Here is a 22,230-nt window from a genome sequence, read left to right as displayed (position 1 = left end):
TCGGCATTGGCACCGCTTGGCGCGCGTTGGCTGCGCAGCGGGAATTTAGCTCAGGAAGGTGGCCACCAGACGTCACTTACTTCCAAAACATTTCGAATCTCGCGTTCTCTCGTAGTGGTGCGAGAGTATCCAAAGTTTGATGTGTGTTGTGGTGTAAGTGTATGCTTGTGTGTTTGTTTATATAAAAGTTTCAGAATGAGCTGTTTTATTCAAGTTTCAGAGGATGAAAGTGAAGAACCCATTGAACTTCCGTGCGAAGACGATGGCACACTGTTACTGACAACGCTGTCCGCTCAGTTCCCGGCCACATGCGGACTCAAATATCGAAACCCCGAGTCTGGAACGATGCGTGGAGTGCGTTTGGTCGACGGCCGATTTCACCCGCCAGACAACGGATGGGGCAATGTTGTGTATTACTGTGTTTTCCCTAAAGGTGAGACGACGTGCCGACACCGTCGGCTGCGACGGTGCTTTCCTATGCGCGCGTTATGTCCCAGGAACACAAGCTCGATTCTTAGGCCTAATGCCCCGCAGCAGTCGAGACACTTTGGCCAGTCTTTCCTCTCGAAGCGTTTCAGGGACACTCGCCGAGGTGCCTCGAGGCATCCGAGTGCGGTTCGCCGTAATCGCTGTTCGTTTGTAGCACTTGCCGGAGAGAGTGCAGCGCGACGGGAGTCCACTGGCGCCTTTACTACGTCAGGGTTTGTTTGTAAACGTCGCTACAGTAGCAGCATGTGTAGTGATCCAGTTTCAGGGAGGTAACGATAGGTTGCGTGGCTCGCTGCATTCAGCCCTTTAATTCGCGTTGCCTCGTTTCGAAAACGCCTCGTCAGAGCGCCGGTGCCTAATTTGCCGACACTTTCGACTCCTCCGTTAACTCCTCCGTTTACCGATTCCAACTTGTAGCCAGCTCGGTGATTCGTATCTCGTCAAGACGAGGAAAGTCCGTGTGTTCGCGGTTGAAAGTCGTACGCCATCGCGTTGTACGCATCGAGTGTGCCTCCGTTAGCGTAAGAAGGGTCCAAAGCCCTGAAGTACTACGTCCAAATAGTTTGGCGTCCAAGACCATGACCGTTTCCCGGGATCGCGCTTTCGAGCAGCGGTGTACGTTTTTTTTTTCCTTTTTCTCTTCCGTATAAAAAAAAAAGCGTCATCATCTTGCCGGGTCGCCGGCGGTCGTCGCCACCAACGGGACCGATTGGTTGTTGGGTGAGGGCGTGCGGTGAGGGCCGTCGATTTGTGCTTGATGAGAACGCGCACTCGCACATCGATGCGGAAATTCCTTCGGCTAGCGTCTTCGAACGGGCTGAGAAACAGAAAAAGACTGATGCTTATTTTCTTGCTGTACGAACCTTGGTTGCGTAGGTTGCTGGAGATTCACGCGACGGCTGTAGCTTTACGGAAGTCGAGTAAACCACCTTCCACGACAGGCGGTTTTCGTATGTGTTCGTACGTGCAGTCGGAATGACGCTCTACGGTGGCGCCGTCCGCATCTGCTACCTCGCGTTTAGCCGCAAGCTTCCGTTCATGCTTTAATTATAGCACAATGACCTAGCATGCAGTACGACTATGTTCGGTCTCCGCATATTTTCACAAGAAACTGCTGCTGAAGTGGTCGACTGGCCGCTTTGGACTAGTGCGACTACGACCATGCTCTTCTCCTTTGGCGGCGGCGGCCCACTTTAAAAAATGCGGGCACAAATCGCGCTCCGATGCGCCGCAGGGCGGTCCTGCCCGTTTTCCATTGTTTTTTTCCTTTACCCAATGGCGGTTCTCTTTCCTCCATCGTGACACAGTTACACAGAGCCGCGACGTTCGTTCAACCCTCGCCGCCAAGTTGTCTGGGCTGCGGAAGACTAACAGTGGCGCGACCGCTCATTACGCTAATCGGCTGGATGTTCCTCTCGCGTACTCCATTCATTCCTTGCTTATTTATTCTTCCTCCGGACCGCGCCGGTTCGCGTTCGGACTCGGACAAAACTGACGTGCTTTTACCCGCGTGTTACCGGCCCCGTTCGTTTGCGGTTTCCTTGCCGCCTGGTTAGTTTCACTAACGCGGGACGCGTTAACTAGTAATGCGATGGTCCCGTGGAGCCCTACCGCCGTGGTCACGGTGCTCGGCCGCTGACCCGAAGGTCGCGGGTTCGGCTCCGACCGCGGCGGCCGTGTTTTCGATGGAGGCGAACTGCTAGACGCCCGTGCACTGTGCGATGTCGGTGCGGGTTCAAGAACACTAGGTGGTCGAAGATTTCGGAGCCCACTATTACGGCGGGCCTCATAATCAAATCGTGGTTTTGGCTTGTGAAACCTCGCAAATTATTGAGGCCCTTGTGGTACGAGGAGTGTAAAATTGGGCTGAGAGCCGTTATGGTTTTACTGTGAAGTGATGTGCTATGTTCCACAAAGGTGATTGAGCTATAAATATAAACCGTGCCTGGAAAGCTTGTCGTTGGGCCAGTTGGGTTGTCTAGTGCAGGCATATCCTTATTAAGGCGAAAGCCTTAAGTGCCGACCTTGAAGAATAGTGCGGCATGCGGTACAAAAACTGACGTGATGGTAATAAAAATCAAATAAATAAAACCAGTGTCCAGGCAAGGATAGAACGCAGGTATTCTGCACAGGCAGTCGTGCATTCCACCACAGTGCCAGGCCAGTGCTTGAAACTGCCTTGGAAAGGGACCCTGTACATTTGTCATGTCGGGCAAAAAGTCGCATTAATTTATGTAATACTGTGTGGCAGGAGATTAGAATCACACGTGGCGTCACACCATGTGAAGTGCTATGAGTGGTTGGTTGAAAGCTGCCAACCCATTGATTGCAAAGTGCTCCACTATAATTCATCATCAGCCACAGCTTCAACAAAGTTTAAACCAAAATCCATGATATGCCTGTACTTTGGTAATGGCCTACTATTAGTGAAGCCATTACACACAACCGCAGAAGCAATTTGCCAACGATGGCTTGCTAATAAATGTTGTTTCTTTTATAATTTCTTTTTCCACGTGTGAGCAATGATTCAGTGTTCTGTTGAATGATGCAGACCAAGAATGGTGGCCTTCAGGCAAAATTTCGGCAAATACTAAGCAATAGTTCACGCAAGGTTTACGCATGAGGTCAGTACTGTAAAAACAGAAGTTCACCACTGTTAAGACCTTGCCTTCTGGCAAAAGCAAGCCACTTTGTGTATAGCATCCGTAATGTAAATGGTCAGAGCCAACAGAAATCTGGGTCACACTCGGATTCACTCCTCTCTATTTTCCATTCAAACCTCAGAATCCTTCCTCTCCACTACCTTGTGCCTGGTTTTGCCTTTAGGACTCCCTATCATCATGTTGCAAGCGCAAACTAGTGCATGTTTAAAGGATTTAAGTAACACCAGCATCTGTTTGCTCTGTCTGATCTATACCTGCTGAAGGACGTACAAGGCTCGTACAATGTATTGCTTCCTCTCATTACTGTGCCACTGCTATTCACCATTCACAGCCAGCTGATCCGATAGAGAACTTCGGTGAAGTGCAACGCCTATTGCTTACAGTGCCCGGCAGGGAATAACCCTAGTATATACCTTACAATATTTAGGCCCAGGTCACCTTGAATATTTGTGGAGACGCTCTTTAGACACTCTTTGCACCTTTTTTTTCTTCACTTTATGGTAATACAGGTGACTGTGAAACAGATGAGTCATTGTTGTCACAGTTTCATGGGCTGTGCTTTTATTATAACACACACTGAATCATGCTGGAAACTAGAGTTTGAGTGGTTTCGCATTTTCAATGGCATGCACACTCAACAAGCAGAGTCAGGTGGTCCTGGTCTTGACAGCACTACAAATTATCATTGTGCTGCTGTGTATACCTGTCGATAACAGTAATTATTAATGACTTCTGGGGTTTTACGTGCTGAAACCACGATCCCATTATGAGGCACGCCATAGCGGTGGACTCTGGTTTAATTTTGACCACCTGGGAGTCACCTAAACCTTCACTGTTGCTTGTACAGAATGAATCACAGGGTACCTTTTGTGCCTAAAATGTGTGCTCCTTTACTCGCAACATTCCTTAAAGGGGCCGTGACACGGTTACCCAAAGATTCGTGGCTTTCAGCGAAAACTTGAAGTAGAAGGTCTATTATGTCTATACAGATTTCAAAAGTGGACCGTAAACAAATATTTCAGTGCAAAACAAGCTCTAGAAGTCGCCGGCGACCGCCATTTTACAATGGCGCGTGTGACGTCATGTGCCACACGGAACGGAGCCGTCGTCTTCTACCAAAGTTTCAGCCGCTGCAAATCGTTCAATTTCAGCGCCAAGCTGAAGAAAGCTAAAATATCTCGATATCACGTGCAGCTGACCACGGAACAATATCGTTCACCGCAATGCAGACGCTTGCACAGCTAGCTGCTTGTTACGTCACGGCTCGCGAGTGCACCAGTATTGCCTGACTCTTTGGCCGCTCGTGTGTTTATAAAAATATTCGATTATAAATTAAGTGCTCGACCAAATGTGCTAAAATTTCGCCAGCTTATTTGTGAATGCACAAGGATTAATCCACATAACACAGAATATGATCGAGAATTGGGTGTCATGGCCCCTTTAAAACACTTTTTCTTTTTTTTGGAGACCGCTTCATTTGCATTAATCGTCAGCTTTTCAGGTAAAAGAAGAAACAAAATTTGCAGCTAGGGTAGCGAACCCAAGTTACCAGTTAACTTAAGGGATTGACTGCATGAGTAAGTGAAAGTTACCCTCGTCTCGTTATCAGGCCACGTTTCACTCTTCCACGACGTACATCCAGAGTGCACCATGTGCTCAGCATGCTGGTGGTGTCATTTCCATATCCGTGCGTTTCACCTGGCTGTCACAATAAACATAAACTGGCTGTAAGACATAATCTTTTTTTTTCCGACGCAGTGTGTGCATAAGTAGCGCCGTGCATGTTTAACCAGAGATCGTATCACTGCAGACAACGTTTTTGAACAAGTGCGCTAAACCAGTGTGACAACGGTGCTATTGGTGCTTATTTTCGAACATAGCAGGTCTTCTGAAAATGAAAAGTTTCACCACACAGCATTACCACATATTTTCTTGCCCTGTCAGTTTTAGTAATTGAAATGTCAGTAAATTGCCTGGTCCTACGTATATGCAAACAATATGCCTTCAGCGGGTGCCTTGCATTTACTAGACATCCTGTTCAGCTGTATTGCCCAGTGTTTTGAGCCTACATTTGGCTACAAATTCTCCCTTCTTAGCCTTTCCATACCTCATGCGATGTGCCAACCTCCATTGCCTTTCAGGTTGCTTGATATTTTTACACGCATAGCTGCGAACATGGCAGCGTTGGATGTTACATCGAAGGCCTCGGCAATTTCATTCTTACAACTGAACTGGAAAGGTCTAAGAAAATCTTCTGTTTCCTGACATAGGCATGGCAAGATTCCATTCAATTCATTTATTCTTCTCAATGTGCCAATAAACAGCTGGTAGAAGGCATAGTGACAGTGTACTTGGAAGCTAAGAGAAGAAAAGAGAATGTTGACATCTGACCTTCAGCCACGGATTATGACGGAATGTCTGTAAGTGTGTCACATTTATGCAGGTTTATGCAAGGCACTCGATAGTCGATAGCAAGAACTATTTTTGTGTAAAAATAGTCAGATTTCAGGCTCAAATGCATGGACAATTTGCTATTTGTTATATCCATTCCAAGCAAAGAAAAAAAAAGGTGATAGGTTTGACATGACTTCCGGAATACGGAAGATTGACGCAAAGTGATTCTCTGTGAAATATGCAACACAATGAAGTTACGCGAGTGCTAGTTGTCCATTCGACAAGCATGTGCAAATGTGCACGTTGCATTTTAACTCACTTGGAAGTAATGCAGTGCGTGACAGGCCTCTGTCGTTGATGTGTACAATTGTGCACATCACTGTTGAAGGGGATATAATTGTACAAAAGCAAAAGTCTTGATAAAAGCAAGACAAATGAGTCACATAGTATGCATTAGTTGAAGACGTCAACGTGATTGTGCGAGTCATTTTGTTGATCATATAAATGAAAGGCTGTTGTGCACGCCAGAACTTATCGAAATCTATGACCCTACTGCAGAATCTGGGTTCAAATCATTGTATGTGCATGAACTAGGTAGTGCAGTTGAGTGTGCTTGAATTTGGTGTGGTGAGATTCCGCATTGTTTGCTAAAGTATGGAGTTTATCACTGTAAGTGTTGTAGTCGGTCAGTCAGTATGCAGTGGGAGGATTGCCATGTTGCCTGATTGAGCCGTTATGGATGTCAACCACAAGCTTGTTGCAATCGAAGGATGCTCTGTGGTGCCTAGAAGCGTATCGTGCAGCTGTCGCACCCCATGAAAATTTCGGGGGTGGCCAATCGCAGGCAGAGACGTATGATTTGGTTAGTTTAATATCCCTATGTTTCATCATTCAAGCCTTTCTTTCTTAAAAGCACACTAAAGTGAAACAATGAATCGACTTAGATTGATAAATTGTACTCTGAGAACCCTAATGTCGTTAATTTCACAATGATATGCTCATTAATAGAGAAGAAAATCAAGGTCAAAGTTTCATTTTTAAATTTCGCGCCGAGAGGTCCACGCGTGACGTCACGGATTTCAAACGGTATTTTTCGTATTTTGGTGCCATTGGCTCAAGGAAATTTCCTGAAACTGGTATGTTATGTTTATGGGCCACCTCGCAGTATGATGCACTTCATTTTTACGGATTAGCAACTACGTATGACCTAGTAGGTGCCATCAAAATCTATGAAGTCACGGCGTTTGGTTAAGGAATTTCAAGCTGGTGTCGCCACCCTCGTTTTCTTTTCGTGCGTTTTCCCACTTACCACATGTCTTCTCCCGGTAGGAGTGGTGTTTTCGGTATTGTGAATTGTTAGTTTACTAATGTGCAAAAAATCCTTTTTCCCTTTAATATCCACTCAGTATATAGGAAAATGTGGCATTCTTTACAGAACTTTTTTTTGTGAAGGTAGCTTGGCTCATTCAACCTACAAATGCTAGAGAAGGGACTCTTGAGATTCTGCTAGATACATAGGCTTGTGCAGAACCAATATATAGTGGTTTCTTCCTTTTTTTCGCCGTGAGCAGTTCTTAGCTGTTCATTGACAGCGAGGCTGTAAGGGAAGGCACCAGCAGATATAGCAGTAGCAAGGGAGTTGACAAGGTGTACATTCACCACCGCAGATGCGTGCCTGCACAACTCCGAGAACAAGCGCAAGAGTGACGAGCAGCTGGAGAACAGCACGGCCAAGACCAAGCGGCTGGAGAACCGGCAGAAATGCTCCGACCTGATAGTGCTGGGCCTACCCTGGAAGACCTCGGAGCAGGACTTGCGCCAGTACTTCGAGACCTTTGGGGAGGTTCTCATGGCACAGGTGAGAGGGCCACCTCCATTGTTAGTACCATCGGCAACTGGCTTGTGATAAGAAATGAAAGGGGATGCACTCGTAATGGGACACCCCCGCATTTGGTGCAAGATTACAAGTTCCTCTCCAACCATGTGATAGTGTAGTTGATTGGTTCTCGTTTTGTTTGTTTTTTCCATCTCTCACTTTTTCTGTAGTATAACTACTGCATGTTGCATATTGTGGCTGGGAGGTAATGTCAGAGCACGTGTTACTTTTGCATTTTTGTGCTCCCACTGTGCAACACACGTTCTGGTCATGATTACAGGTGGTGCACTGTGGCCACTGTGGCCCACTCAGAAATAAATGCGCCTGCTAAGTCTCCCGAATTTTCCGTGAAGTTTGCAAGTCCATATACTGATAGTGATTGTAAGAGCTGGGGCCATAAAGGGCGAAAGCTTTTAAATTTGCAAAACACTGCCTAAGCTAACAGTGGAGTCAAGGTGGCATACATGACATCTGCACTTCACAATGACACAACTGTTCATTTTCTGCCTAACAGTGGCAACACATACTTGATGTGGACGTGGGCGTGCATTCGGTGTGGAGTGGGCAAATTGAATGGACCTGAAATCAGCCAGTACTGATCGTGCACACTTGCTTCCTCGAATTGTGTAGTTCGCCAAAGAGAGAGCATGCTATATGTGGCAGTCTTGTATGCAAAGTTGTACATTTCCGTCTGTGTGCAGTGCTCACAATATTTGCCTTGCAGGCTCACTGGAGCCATAACTACAGATCAGCTGCATTTTCTATGTTCAAAAAGCGTTCATCATTTAAGAAGCGCAAAATGACACGGGGACGAAGCATAGACACACACAGGACAAGCGCTTGTCCTGTGTCTGTCTATGCTTCGTCCCCGTGTCATTTTGCGCTTCTTAAATGATGAACCGTTTCCAACTAGGCCAAACAGCCGTTTTGCAAAAAGCGTTGTAAGGCCCCTGTATTTGCCGGGACACTGTCACTGTGACTTCATAGAAGGCAGCACTGTAACCCACTTTGCATCCTGTGACAGGTGAAGAAGGACCCCAAGACAGGCCAGTCGAAAGGATTTGGCTTCATCCGCTTCTCCAGCTACGAGTCCCAGGTGAGGGCCCTGTCCAAGCGGCATCTCATCGATGGCCGCTGGTGTGACGTCAAGATCCCAAACTCCAAAGTGAGTGCTCAAGTAAGGCCACCTTCGCTCTTACTCTTTCTTATTTTCTCTCCCATTTGGCTGCTCATCACTCCACGGTGGGCAAGTACGAGCTTCGGGGCTTCATTGAGGCTCTAGTGGTTGTTGCACAGTGCACTTTAGATCCACCCATGCACGATTGAAAAAAAGAAAGATAATTCTTGCAGCTCGTTCGGAGTGTATACACAGTGGCCATGCCAGACAAGACTTGAGGCAGAAAACACTACAGTACAACTTGATTGCCTACAGTCAAACCTCGTTAATACGTAGTTGGCCGGGAATGACGTTTGGGTACACACTAAGCGATGTACGAATTAACCGTCAGTGCCGGTTTAGCGGCTACTTACCAGCCAGAAAAAAACGCCATGATCCCCACACACACACTCTCGCGCACACACAGGCGCGCTACCTTTATTCACGGGCACGCAGCAAAAAAAGTCAGTTATTTTCACTTGCCGCAGTGGTGGCCTCGCCGCGACAACGGCATCTTCGAAGTCGGCAAGTCCAGCAGCCAGTTTGTCCATGAGGCCTCGCTTCTCAGCGAAGGCTCGCATCACTGCCGCAGCACGCGCCGCGTCAGATATTGAAGGGCCGTCGTCCACTTCGACATCGCTGTCCTCCTCGCTTTCGCTTGAAGCTGGGCGAGGTGCGACGGCAGCAACAATGTCGCTGTCTGAAAAGTCCGGGGAGGTGGTCACGTCGCCGTCGACATCGCGGAAGGTGCCGAAGTTCACCTCATCTGCTGCACCTTGCCGCTCGAGCACCTCAACCAAGAGGTTCTCGCAGTCCTCGGTGTCTTCACCGTCCGCGTCGTCGCCGCCTTCAAGCATCTTGAATTGCGCTCGCGCGAAGCAATTTTGTATTGTTGCCGGCTGAACCTGCTTCCATGAGTGTGCGAGTAGGTGTATAGCACCCAGTAGATCTATGGTGTACGTTTTGTCGCTATCCATAGCGAGCAACATCCTCCGTAGCATATTTTTGCGGTACATCTGCTTCACTGAGCGGATGATGCCCTGATCGAGAGGCTGGGCGAGCGCTGTCGTGTGGGGGGGCAAAAAGAGCAGTTTGATTGCTGGCAGGTTGTCCAAATCGACATGCGCCGACGCATTGTCGAGAACGATCAGTATATTCCTTTGCTTGGCAGCAAAACGGCGGTCCAGCTGGCGCACATACTCTTCGAACAGCTGAGCAGTCATCCACGCTTTTTTGTTGTGCTTATAAATGACATCAGATGGCAGACGCGCGCCTTTGAAGCACCGCGGGTTTCCGTACCTGCCGATCACCATCACTGGCAGCTTCTCACTACCGGTCATATTCACGCTGAACGCGACCGATACACGATTTTTGGCATGTTTCCCGCCGGTACACTTTTCATTTTTAAATGCCAATGTCCTGTTCGGTAGCAGGCAGTAGAAAAGTGCCGACTCGTCAAAATTAAAAATGTCGGCGGCTTCGTAGGCTGCCAAGGCTTCCTGCAGTTCGTTGTGCTGCCACTCATCAGCGCCTTCTTTGTCCGCTGCAGCAGCTTCACCGCAAACAGCCTTCCCCACTATGCTGTAGCGGGCTTTAAATCGCGACAACCAGCCGTTGCTGCAGGCAAAACCGGTGCAGTTCAGCTGAGCTGCGAAAGTTAGCGCTTTCTCAGCCAGAAGGGGTCCACTGACTGGCAGGTTCATGCTCCGCGCCTTCTTCAACCAAAGAAGCAGGGCCTTTTCCACTTCGGGAAAAGCTGAGTCTCTGATGCGGCACCTCTTCAGATTGCTGCCTGTGCCGCCCCGCAACTTTTCGCGAGCGTTCCATATTCCGCACACAGTCGTCAAAGGCAAGTCCTTTTCAGAGCTACCGCAAATTTCTTCACTCCATTTTCAATGGTGCAAATGATTTCAAGTTTTTCCTTTACACTCAAAACGTGATATACTTCGGCATGACAGTCTTCACGTGCGAATTAAATCGCACAATACGCGCACCAAGCAATACAAAAAAAAAAGACGCCGCGCAAAAGAACGTACACCACTGCGCAAAAGCTCACCATGACTGCAGCCAGCACCGGCGGCACCGGCGGACACGGGAGAATGAAAGAAAAGAATAAAGAAACGTGGTGTTCGAGCCGTTACAATGTTTGGATTGGATTCCAAAGTGACAGCGAAGTCTCCTACCCGCAGCTCCTGCGGGCTACCGGAAACCAATCTCGAAGGCCATGCTTTTGCGCGCTTCGATCGGCAACAGCCGTGCGAACAGAAAATACGTCAATGTGGCCATGTTTTGACATCACTATCTCTGACAATGTAGTCCGTTCGTCGCCGCTCGCGAATCGAACCTTCTGCGCACGTGAAATTTTGCCGATTTTCTGCCCGTGAACATAGAAAACAAAGAAAATGGTACGTACTAACCGTATCTAATGCAACAAGCGACTACGGCTTAAGCGGTCAGCCAATACATGGGGTTCAATGGGGACCGGGTGGGGGAATCTTCGCCACTACGTTTAAACCGGAGTTACACATTAAGCGGGTACATACTAACGGGGTTTGACTGTACAACCCTGCAGCTAACTGCTAACCACCTGCAGCTAGCTGCTTGGTAGTGCACGGGACGTGGCCTAGCGCAGTTGTTAGCGTACTGCAGACTTTAACCCCTTAAGTGCTTTATTTTTTTGAAAATGTCCCGACCAAAACTGCCTATTTTTTTTATTGCTGATTTCGAATCTTATTGTACTAAAAAGCAGCTTGTCGATGTTGAAAAAATATTTTTACCACATACTTAGTCAAATCAAAACACAGAAGAACGCAAGGGGGCCTGTTGCAGCTCCTGCACCAAAAGCGAGTTTCCTTTCTCAATTTTTTCCCGTTTTCTCCTCGCTTCCGAGAGCAAACGAAGCACACTTGAAGAAACTGCTGAATATATTCCATAAGGTCATCTGGCAATGACAAGTTGAAAGTCTTGCCTGGAATGGCCAAGAATGGAAAGCGAGGAGGCTTCACAGGAGGATTGTCCGCATCAAGCAGGATCCACTGGCGAGCACTCGCGATGTTCGCTTCCGAGCTGTTTTCATCATCACCGGAGGAGATGCTCAATTCACCGGCTTCGCTGTCTTCACTTCCGGACACAAGATAAGCATCTGTATCCGAATGATCATCACTCGAAGAAGATGACGAAAACGAAAAGCCTCTTTTTCGTGTTGACGAGCCAGTTATGCATGTGTGGCCGCCACCGTAAGCCATCTTTTCATACAAAAACCGCGCTCTTTCCGAAGTAGAAAAATAAATTGCCAAGTAAATGCTGCCATCTGGTGGATTACATGCAATTTAAGCTGTAGAAGCACGCCTCTTGTCCTGAACGTGAGAGGGGAGTACCTATACCGCCAGGACGAGCTCTGCTCGTCCAAAGCAGTTTGGGGACAGTTTGGGCAGGACGAGCTCTGCTCGTCCAAAGCAGTTAAGGGGTTAAGTGGGCTACAACCCAAATGCGTCACACCGCCTTTTGCTGCTGCTTTGCGTGTGAGACCGCCATGTACTGATGCGTGGCTTGCAGGAACAAAGGCAGCTCTCCATCACAGCGCCTGTGTACGGTCAAGAATGGAGTGGGCATGTCAAACACTCTCATGGCAAACGCGTGCATGCAAAGCAGCAAGCACCTCGGCAGTGACGGTGTTAGCTTAGTTCCCAATGTGCTGCACACGATCAAATGCTGCATTTCAATGAAGCAGTGAAGGTTTTCATACAGTAGCACATCGTGTATGCTCACACACGCGTCGGGTAAGCCGGACAAATCGTCCGCTCTCCCGCCACAGGCTTTGTGTCCCGCATTATCATCTCGAAATGTTCCTTGGTATCACATCCGTGCACTGTAGCACGATTGTGCAACAGAGCCGTTATTTTTCCGTGCTTTGCTGGTGTCTGCAGTGCTCGTCACGAGATGCAAATTTGTAATTGGCAGTAAGCTTGTAGTTCAGTGGGGTTCCCGGCAGGTACCAAACGCATTCATGAGAACCTGTGTGAGCACTGATATGCCTGATAAGTGTACTGGCAGGCCTTCAGAGTTATTTCGGACGTGGCTGTGGTAATTTGACCACTTGGGCAATGTAAAAGTGCAGTAATGCAGTTCTTTTTTTTGGACTGCCCGATTACTCGAACGATTTTTCGATCCAGAGAGTTTGAAAAAGCAGATGTTGACTTTATTCACGAAAGAGCTGGGGTGTGTGCTGGTGCTAGCATGCACTGCTCTGTCAGAGCTTTGTGAGCACTCAAAGCAATCCGCAGCAGATTGATGCTGCATCAGCATGACTGCAGACAGCCAAATGCATATTGACAAAGCATCTAGTGCACGATGTGGCAGGCTCAAGGTGCATAGATGATAGTTTGCACACTTTGACAAGCATTATGCCATGGTTCTGAGAGGTTATTGTAGAGTACTGTTGTAGCAGACTTCTTATGAGTCTAGCGACTGACTGAGGACAAATTGCTCGACATATCAGGAGTGACTGCCTTCCAGTTTGTAGATAACACGATAAGCTGTAAACAACAGGCCATGCACAGACAAGGTGACAGTACTTTGGTACGGCAGATTCAGAGGTGGTTTGACGCTAAATATGGAGCACGCATTAGGACGTCTGGAATTTTAGATGCTGAAACCCCTTGCTCTGACATTTTGGACTTCCCGCTGTGATTACTGGATTGAAACAGTAATTGTCAATGCCAGCTCTGCTACCATTTCAATTATTTCGACACCTTGAACTATCACACAGCTGCACAGTCCTGCTGGATGTCACAGCCAGCTGCTAAGAGTGGTGTAAGAGCTTTGGTGTCAGAGAGCGCTTAATGGAACATATAACGATATCTCAATACTTCCTACTCATTTTGCTCAGAGTAGCACACACAGCAGCTCAGCTGACCTCTGGTATGCTCATAACGTGTGGGCACGCAAGGCACATGCTACTAGTGGAACGCATAATGCTGCCTGGTTGCAGGACCACGATGTAGCTTCGCTAGCATTCGTTCCTATGAAGGCATTTTACACAGACAGAATATTGAGCCACGGCCGCTACATAAAAAACAGGTGTGACCTGCTGCGTGGCGCCGTGACGGCGTCTCGGGTCTAGTTCTCCTTGCGCCCGCTCTGGCGCCACCAGTACAGCCGTTCACGGAGAAGCACTTCGACAGTCGCGTTTGTACGTGCGACACTTACTCCAATCAGGCCGTAGATAACGCGTTTTATAGTTGCACATTACAGGTTGAACATTGAAGTCGTTATTAGAAGTGCCGATTACCCCACATATGTGAACAGTTTGCCCTAGGAGTACCAATGTTTTGTAGAGTGGGCCTCAACATTCTCCCTGTATGCTGCCCGTTTGACTCACCTGGATTGAAAAGTCTCACTGAATCACTGATCCCGTTAATGTACAGGCAGTCGCCGGGCAGATTGCAAGGGCTGACGTATCGGCCCACCGAAACGCCCCACGAAAGCACGCACAGTTTCATTGTAGGTCCTTTTAGTGCGCCAACAAACAACGGTTGTGGTCCAAAGACTGAATGAGAGCCAAGAGTTGACAACACAAACTTGTACACTCGGCAGGTATCAATTACAACTCACAACATCACTTAGATGGTGTTTAAAACAACGGGAACAAACTTACCGCGCTACAAATGAAATCTCATCCATTTGAAACCATCCAAACTATCCCCTTTTCAAAACAGTGCTCCCACGGCGTCATCACTCGATTCTTCAAGATCGACTGACCGCACTGCACGACTCACTCAAGAACATAACTTCTTCGCCGACTTCGCCATACTGTAACACTTCGCCATACAGGCGACCACACTGTAACACGAACCGGTTTCTGCTTTGTATTAGGGCCGCCCTCACCCAAAACAGCGGCTGCAACTGTCAACTCAGCCCAGACGCGCTCGCCCATTGACAACGGCGCGACGCAATAGGCCGCACCTTCCTTTTTATGTACACTCAAACCTCGATATAACGAACACGGATATAACGAATTATCGGTTATAACGAAGTAAACAAAGAATAGTCTTGTCATAGATACAGTGTTACCAATAAACGTTTATAATGAACTTTCAGATATAACGAAGTTATTTTCGTAGCAGATGTGACTTTGTTATAATGAGGTTTGAGTGTAGCGGCCGTGATTGAGCACCATGTGGTAAGACCCCCCTAGCACTTCGAAATCTCCTCATAAGCAGGTTTTACTCCAATGCAAAGGTGTGTGACAGCCGAGATTGTGTGTGGTATTGTTTTGTAAGGATTACTGTGATATTAAGTGGGACATTACCCCTTTCTGGAACGCAGGACGGCCAAGCATCGGAGCTCAGCCGCAAGGTGTTCGTGGGCCGCTGCACTGAGGACCTGAGCTCTGACGACCTACGTGACTACTTCTCCAAATACGGCGAGGTGACGGATGTGTTTATCCCCAAGCCATTCCGCGCGTTTGCTTTTGTCACCTTCGTCGACCCAGACGTGGCACAATCACTGTGCGGCGAGGACCACATCATTCGCGGCACCAGCATTCACGTCAGCAACGCGGTGCCGAAGAGCGAGGCGGCACCTTCGTCGCACCACCACGCTCTGGGGCCACTCGCAGGCGGCGGCGGAGGGGCAGGCGGGGGTGCCGGGGGGAGGGGCCCGGGGACCGGCCCCGCCCACAGGGGCGGGCCTCTCGACGTGGGCCGGCCCGCCGGTCAGGGCACGGCATACGCGACACCGGGGCCCTTCCCGGGCGCGCACCACCTGGCGCCCCACGGTGGTTGGGGCCATCAGGCAGCTGGGGGAGCACATCGTGGCGCGGACTTGCCGAACCTCTTAGGCGGCAGCTTGGGCATGGGGCCCCTGGGTGCTGCACAGGCACAAGCCACACCCCCACAGGGTGTGAACACTACTCCTCCCACGTTGGGCATGGGTGCGCTGAACTTGGGCGCCGCAACGCTGCCCCTCAGTTCTGCCGTTGTGGCTGCTCTTGGGCAGGCGGCGGGCTTTGGGCTCTTCGGGGGGTCGTTCCAGGGGGGCGCGGGGGACCAGGGTCCCGGAGGACCCCCACCGCCTAACTCGGGTGCCGGCGGGTCGGGCTCCTTCTTGGGCTGGATGGGACAAGGAGGAGCCGGGCAGGCGGGCGGCTCTGCCGATGCCGGGGCGGGCCAAGGTGGACCCTGGCCCCAGCGCGAGGGCAAGCAGGGCTTCGGCATGTCCGTCTCCCCCTGAGCAAGTGCGCTCGCTGGGGGACCGTTTGGTCTGCCCGCTCTCTGGTGGCACTGGTGCACTCTGGGGGCCGTCCCTTCTCAGTTTTTATTGGTCTCGCGATTGGTCCGAGGCATGGTACGTGGTGACTAGTAGAGGAAACCACCATTGCCACTTATGCTTCTGGGTGCCACGTGAGTGTGTCGGCACGATTGGTACGATCAAAGTGAAATGCATTTGTCCGCTGTTTTCCCGTGGCCGCTCGAGTGCACTGGTGCGGCCGCCCTGGGGAGATTGTAACTGGGAGAGTCCTTATCGCACACTGGCTTGTACTGGCGGGGGGAGTCGGCTGCAGTGAGTGTTGGTGTTGGAGGTGCGGGTTGGGAGGAGGGAGGTGGCGCGGCCGCCAGCAGCTCCGTCCGGGTGTCGTGTGGTATGTCTGGCCTGTGCGTGTGGGTGTGTCTGGTGGTTCGCGTGGGCCTCTGCCGGCCTCCCTCCTCCTTCTGGGCAGATGCATTACAAGTGTGTGGGCCTGCGAGGACAAAAGCCCGTGCGAATGTCACGTGTATTTAAGGCGTGCATGGTGCGTGTCTGGAGGAGTCTCTCTCTTGCCACTGCTCTGTCTCTTTCTCTTCTGCTGTACATAAACCTGTATCATTTCTAGAGCGAGTTGTTCTGTGCATAGGTGCATGCGTGAGGTGGGATTCTTGAGATGCGAGGGCCATCGACTGCTCATGGTATCTGAGGCTCGGCATTGATTAGCTGTTCCTTTAAATATTGCAGCTTCTTTCTTTTGGACAAGTGTTGTACGAGGATAGTAACGTTGAGTGAAGGGCCAATGCAGAAAGCTTTTTTTTTTACGGTGCGTTTGTGCGCATGCTTGTCTGGGCAACCAGAAATTTTCTCCGAGTACTTAGCCACAGGCACCATGAGCATTCGTGCCTCCCGTTTACTACAGTGACTGGCGCGCAGGAAACCATTGCTGCATTGCATTTTGCGAGCCCATAGAAATGCTCGCCTGGAACAGTGCAGCTGCCACGGCGAGGCCCCTAGCGATTGTGAAAGCCTCGGTTAGTATGATCACACATTGGCACGCAGAGAACGTCTAGCTTTGCAGAACTGCGCGAGTGCATTTGCGGAGCGCTTGTCGAGTACGAGTGCTTCCTCGAGTGCGAAGAAGCAATGACGGGGTGCTGTCGTTGGGGCATATGTGGCTCTTTTGATGGCGTGCACCCGTCTGGTTGCATTGCATCTGCAATCTTGGTATGTCGCATGGCGAGCTAGCCTTCCTGTCGCAGTGGCTCATCTTTCCTGGGCTTTCTCTCGCTCTGTATGCCTGTCGATCCAAGACGAGAGTTTATACTCGTGAGACAACTTGCTGTGTGCTACGTAGAGCTAGCTGGCTTTTGCTTAGATAGGTTTGTGAGAAATTCGCTTTCATTGCTATTGGCTTGCCCATCTCGCTGAGCTGGTCACTCTCTCGTCTTCCTTTCGGTGACAGGAATGCCTCGATAATTTTTGTGGCCGATGGTACTTTCAATTAACATTACGCAGCAGAAGTTCGCTGCATCATTGGTTAGGGATTATTGGTGCCTGGAATGGCGGCAGCTTGGTGTTCTCTCTGGCCCGCTGCTCATGTTGAGCCTTCGCTTGTTTGGCCAACCAAAGCTTCTGTTTGATCATTCTGGACGCCACTGCCTTTGTGGCCTTCACACGCAAGCGTGCAACTGCACTTCTTTCACTGCTGGCTCGTGCCTATGGTGCAACATGTAGTGCTGCTTATTCCATCGTTTGTTTATTCTTGTTGCACACTTGACTAGGGAAAAAAGAACACCTGGTTGCCACTACACTGTAAGGTGAGTGTTTTGACGATTGCCACTGGAAAAGAGGAGAAAGTAATGCGAGTTTGTATCTGGTTGGATGCTTTCGGTACTGGTGAAAGGCAACCACACTTCATTGTAAATCCATTTGCACATCTCCGTTGCATGTGGAAACGTGGTCATTACCCAGCACTTTTGTTTGTGTCGAAGCCTCCTGATTGGCTGGTCACTGCTGCGGGGAAACGCCTTTCACTTTGCAGGGGAGCTACTTGTAGCGGTGTGCACATGGCAGCTGTCCGACGTTGATAGTTTGGTCATCGTAAGCAATTTCCTTTTTCTCGCCAGTGTTCTTTCCTCCTAGCCATGTCGGCACCGTCTGTGACGAGGCGCCGCTCTGAGCGAGGCGGTCAACCCTCTCGTCCATTTGTTGCATCTCCGCAGCGGGGCTGCACTTGCTATAGATAATGCTCGAGCCTTGCAGGTGTTTCTTTTTGAGGAGATGGGGTGGGGGAATGAAAGAAGCATTTTGGAAGCTTTACGGCAAGCTGATGTTTGAGGAAAGGAAGCGCTTCACTTTTGAGGGAAATGTGCCGCGAATGCACGCTGCCTGCTTTTACGCTGTCTTCATTACTATTGCACAGTCTCCTCTGATACAAAGTACCTGTACATGTTTGTGGCTATTCTGCTGCCTGGATATTTGCGAGTACACTTTCACCTTTTTTCGGCGTACGGAAATTGTATTACCACTCAACATTTTCCTTTCCTTTGTTGAGGAAGCTTACATTAGTTGCATCCAGTAGATTCCTTCACGTTCGAAAAAGAATAGAAAAAATGAAACTTCAGTGCCAGGAGTGCTGTGCTCTTGAAGCGCAGTGCAACAAAACCGTTAACCTAGACTCTCTCCACAGTTATGCTGTAGACACTGTGTCCACAAGTGAGGCCAAAGTTAGCCGCATAAACGCCATTAGTCGTTCTGCTTCGTAGGGCTAGAGGCTCGCTTGGCAGAAGTGAAATTTCTTGGATTACATAGTTACTGTTTCAATTGCAGTATTCCATTTCACAGTTCTCCGTGTAAATTGGCACATCTTCAGGCCAAAGGAATTTCGTGGCTCGGGCCTTCGCGTCTCGTTTGGTTTTTCTGTCTCCGAGCCTTGAGGTCGAAGTGCAAAGGGCACCTTTTCAGAAGTCTGCCCCTGCCAAATGACGTCTTACCTGAAAGTTGTGCATCATTCATGTCGCGCAGTCCGAGAAAAAAAAAAAATGTGTGTAACATAATTTATTCATAACGGCGATAATGCTATTTGGCACTGGATGACATCTCATCCCACCACGCACAGTGGCTCTTGCCATTCTCAAGAGATTGTCGTGTGTTGTGGTCACTCAAACTGGATGCATGTCAAATGCTGTTGACGAGCCCCAGAATTCTTCCGATCGGGCCTTCGGTTGTGGGTAGGGCCGTGACGCTCTCTATTCTCGACATTGCTGCATGTGACATTTGTACATAGTGGGTACAACTGTGCGGTCCATGCTGTCTTGTTAAGGTAGCAGAAGCTAGCCTAGCTCGCGCACAAGAGAAAACCGCTGCTGCTGCTGCTGCTTCTGTCACCAACACCACCATCAGCCATTGTCTTGGTGAATGGAAGACGAAAAGGTGTGGCTACTGGTTTTGCCTATGCCAGCTGCTTTCTACAAAGGTGTCAAAAAGAGAAAGCGCCTAATTGTTTGCAAACGATGCGAGAGACTGTACCACATGGCAGGGACTCGTAGGCACCGACGTTGGCCCGATTGTCGGTCTCGGCCCGATCTCGTGTTCACGGAACCTTGTTGAAGCTTTAAAAAACCTTAAGTCCTTTTGGCACTGGCCTGATGCATGCTAAATAAAATTACTTGCACTGTTAGCTACGGAAGCATACAGAATCTTGATCTACAGAATTATACGGAATCGTAACCTAAGGAACTTACGCCGTTATCTGTGGAACCTTGCAACAGCCGAGGCCTTGGTAGCCGAGGCGCGCTCGTCGTAGCTGGCACAGCTGAACTAGTAGTCCCCCCGCTTCCAACACCTGGCCGCTTTAATGTGAGAGTCCAAACATGCCTCAATTGGGTCGTCATTGTCAGTTAGCTGTTTTTAGTGGAGTTTGGTGTTTGATGTGGTTGCCCTCTTCTGCTATTGTCTGTTTCTTACCATTACCTTTTAAAATGAGTGGTGCACCCATTTGTGGATGTGTACATAACTTGACGACTGTAACTTTTTCTATTTGTCATCGTTCTACTCCCCTAATTTTTTTTTTCTTCCATTTTTTTTAATGCTCTGCGGTGTGCCTGTTGATACCCATTGTTTGGAAAAAACCAGCACACTTCACAAAAACAACAATTGCATCTTTCAGAGTGGATTGACGGGTGTGCAGACTGTGTGCAGTTGATGAAAAAAAGAACTTTATTGTGGCGACATTGTTTATATTGTTATAGTAGACTTCCTTCTTGGGGTTCTGTTTTGTAACTTCCTTTTAAAAATGGGTGTGTGCGTGTGGTTTGATTAACACTTTTTTCGAATGAGCTGTGGCGCTTTTAGCACAAAATGACTTGTGGCAAGTTTCACATTGTGTGGGCTGGTGTGACAGGCTGGCAATTTCCAGAGGTTTCCCATTTAGCTGATGTAAATTTGGACATGCGAAGTGAGAGATTGGTGTGTAGGTATGCTCAAGAAATGTTGATTGAATGCGAGAGAAGCACAGTGAAATGAATGAGTGTTGAAGAAGAAAAACTTGCTGACCACCTTCGGAACTTTTTTTTTTTTTACCTTTTACAGTGCCTCGTGGCTAATGTGATGGTGTTTTGTGGTGGTCACAGTCGAGGCAAGAATAACTGTAAATGCTTTGTTTGTTCAGTGCACATGCTTTTTGCGGAACGAGAGCGCGAGTGCCCAACGTACCTAGTCCTAAACCAGACTCTCTGGACAGTGTGACATTTTGTATTACTTGAAAGTGCAAATCTGGCTGGCCTTGCTGTGTGAAGCGAACCTGGGAAATTGCCAGCCACATTGGTCAGAATAGCGGCCTCATTTGTTTTTCATCACTGGTCGGTATTCCGATTTCATTTGTTGCACCAAGACAGTACACATCCGTGGCTGCACTCGAATTCTTGTAATGTGTCGACGTACGACAGGTAGTGCTGTTGGAATAACTAGGCTTTCTTTATTGGACGTTAATGATAACGGAAGCACGGCATATTCTGCTGGACTTGCTGCTATTGCGCGTTAGTGCTCTGACTAAACCTAACGAAAGGTGCATGCTGTTTCTGATGGCGCCTTTGTCCTTTCACGAGGACTGATGCACCTTCACTATAATGCCCCATTATTTCTCCATCGAGTGGCTGCTGCCACCTTCTGACCAGTGCTCGGACACCCAAGCTTGAGGGACTCTGTACTTGCTAAGAGGAACTCCTGCCTTCACAGTGTGCATACTTGCCAGTAAGCATGTAGAACAACAAGAGCAGCAGTGAGCAGCCTGTTTCTCTTTGTAGTAGGGGTGTGTGTGTGCGAGTGTGCATTTTTTTTTCTTTCCCTTTTTCTTGCTCTCGATGGTCTTGGTGTATAGTGAGTGTGCACAAAAGAAAAAACAAAGATGTGTATTGCCTTTAGTTGGTCATTGCTGTGGGTGGAGTGCGTGTGTGATGCATGTTGTGTATGATGTGTGTTGCGGCAAACAGGAAACGAATAAAAGCCGTTTCTATATCGGACAGCCCTCCTGTTGCGCGTGTATGTGTGTGCGTGTGCGGTGTGGACGGGAGTGGATGCATGCTGCCTTTGGTTGCAGTGTGTGGCCTGGAAGAGTCTAGCGTTGGGGCTGCAGGGTCATTCCTGGGCCACACTTTGCCCAAAGCACGTTAACGCACAACTCCCGGGAGAAATTTCAGGATGGAGTTAGCCAAGGCGACAACCGCGCCTCCTCCCTTACTGGACTTCCTAAGCAACCTTAGGGGCTGTGGTATTACAGCGAAGCACATGGTCAAGGGGTCGATTTCTGTCTTCGTCGACCATACCTCTGTGGGGTGAAATTCAATATCTACGATGTTCATAGGCTAAAGTGCATGGTAAATAACCGTGGATGGTAGCAGTCCACCTTTTTCACTGCGACGGCGCATGCACTTGACGTACCTAATTAGACATGACTCCTGGATTGTGCCGTTGATGAACATTTGAGTGTGGTCAGTAGTTTTAAGAATTCGATAGTACAACCTGTACTGCAAATTTTTGAGGGCACTTAGGCACGACTTATATCAGGGAGAAACAACTCAACACATTTTAGCAAATAAGTGCGTATTGCGAAGGCGCTACTGTGCCGTTTAATATACTGCACTTCAAGCAGACGACAAGCTGGGACTATACATTTAGTCAAATACACTGGTCTGGTGAATCAATACCTGGAGAGGTAAAGCAACGCTGTAACGTTTTAATGCGATAGCATTAAAGAGCTTGTGTCGCAGAAAATCCATTACCGGTGCTGGCAGCAGTAGGCCCTGAGCGAAAAATCCCTATGAGTGCAGCAAGTTGAAACAGGTCGAAACATGCTCGTGTTGACACCCAAGTTTAACGGCGGAGCGCCTGCAAACTGAATAATTGTG

The 22,230-nt window shown here is 48.9% G+C and overlaps 1 protein-coding gene across 2 annotated transcripts; it reads left to right on the top strand.

Annotated features, from left to right (window-relative positions):
- The first annotated feature begins 98 nt into the window (after window positions 1-98).
- On the top strand, window positions 99-21,345 carry LOC119390579 (TAR DNA-binding protein 43). 2 transcript variants are annotated; one of them, XM_037658171.2, is made up of 4 exons: window positions 99-433; window positions 7,214-7,404; window positions 8,447-8,599; window positions 14,906-21,345. In XM_037658171.2, exons 1-4 carry the CDS (start codon window positions 196-198, stop codon window positions 15,809-15,811), a joined length of 1,488 nt encoding a protein of 495 aa, XP_037514099.1. In that variant the 5' UTR covers window positions 99-195; the 3' UTR covers window positions 15,812-21,345. The 2 variants fall into 2 exon arrangements, with proteins under 2 accessions (XP_037514099.1, XP_037514100.1); XM_037658172.2 differs by having other exon boundaries at window positions 100-433; window positions 8,447-8,587.
- Window positions 21,346-22,230: the final 885 nt, after the last annotated feature.

The sequence above is a fragment of the Rhipicephalus sanguineus genome, chromosome 4 (assembly GCF_013339695.2).
Source record: "Rhipicephalus sanguineus isolate Rsan-2018 chromosome 4, BIME_Rsan_1.4, whole genome shotgun sequence".
Taxonomy (NCBI): Eukaryota; Metazoa; Arthropoda; class Arachnida; order Ixodida; family Ixodidae; genus Rhipicephalus; species Rhipicephalus sanguineus.
This window is presented reverse-complemented; position numbering and strand designations above follow the sequence as displayed.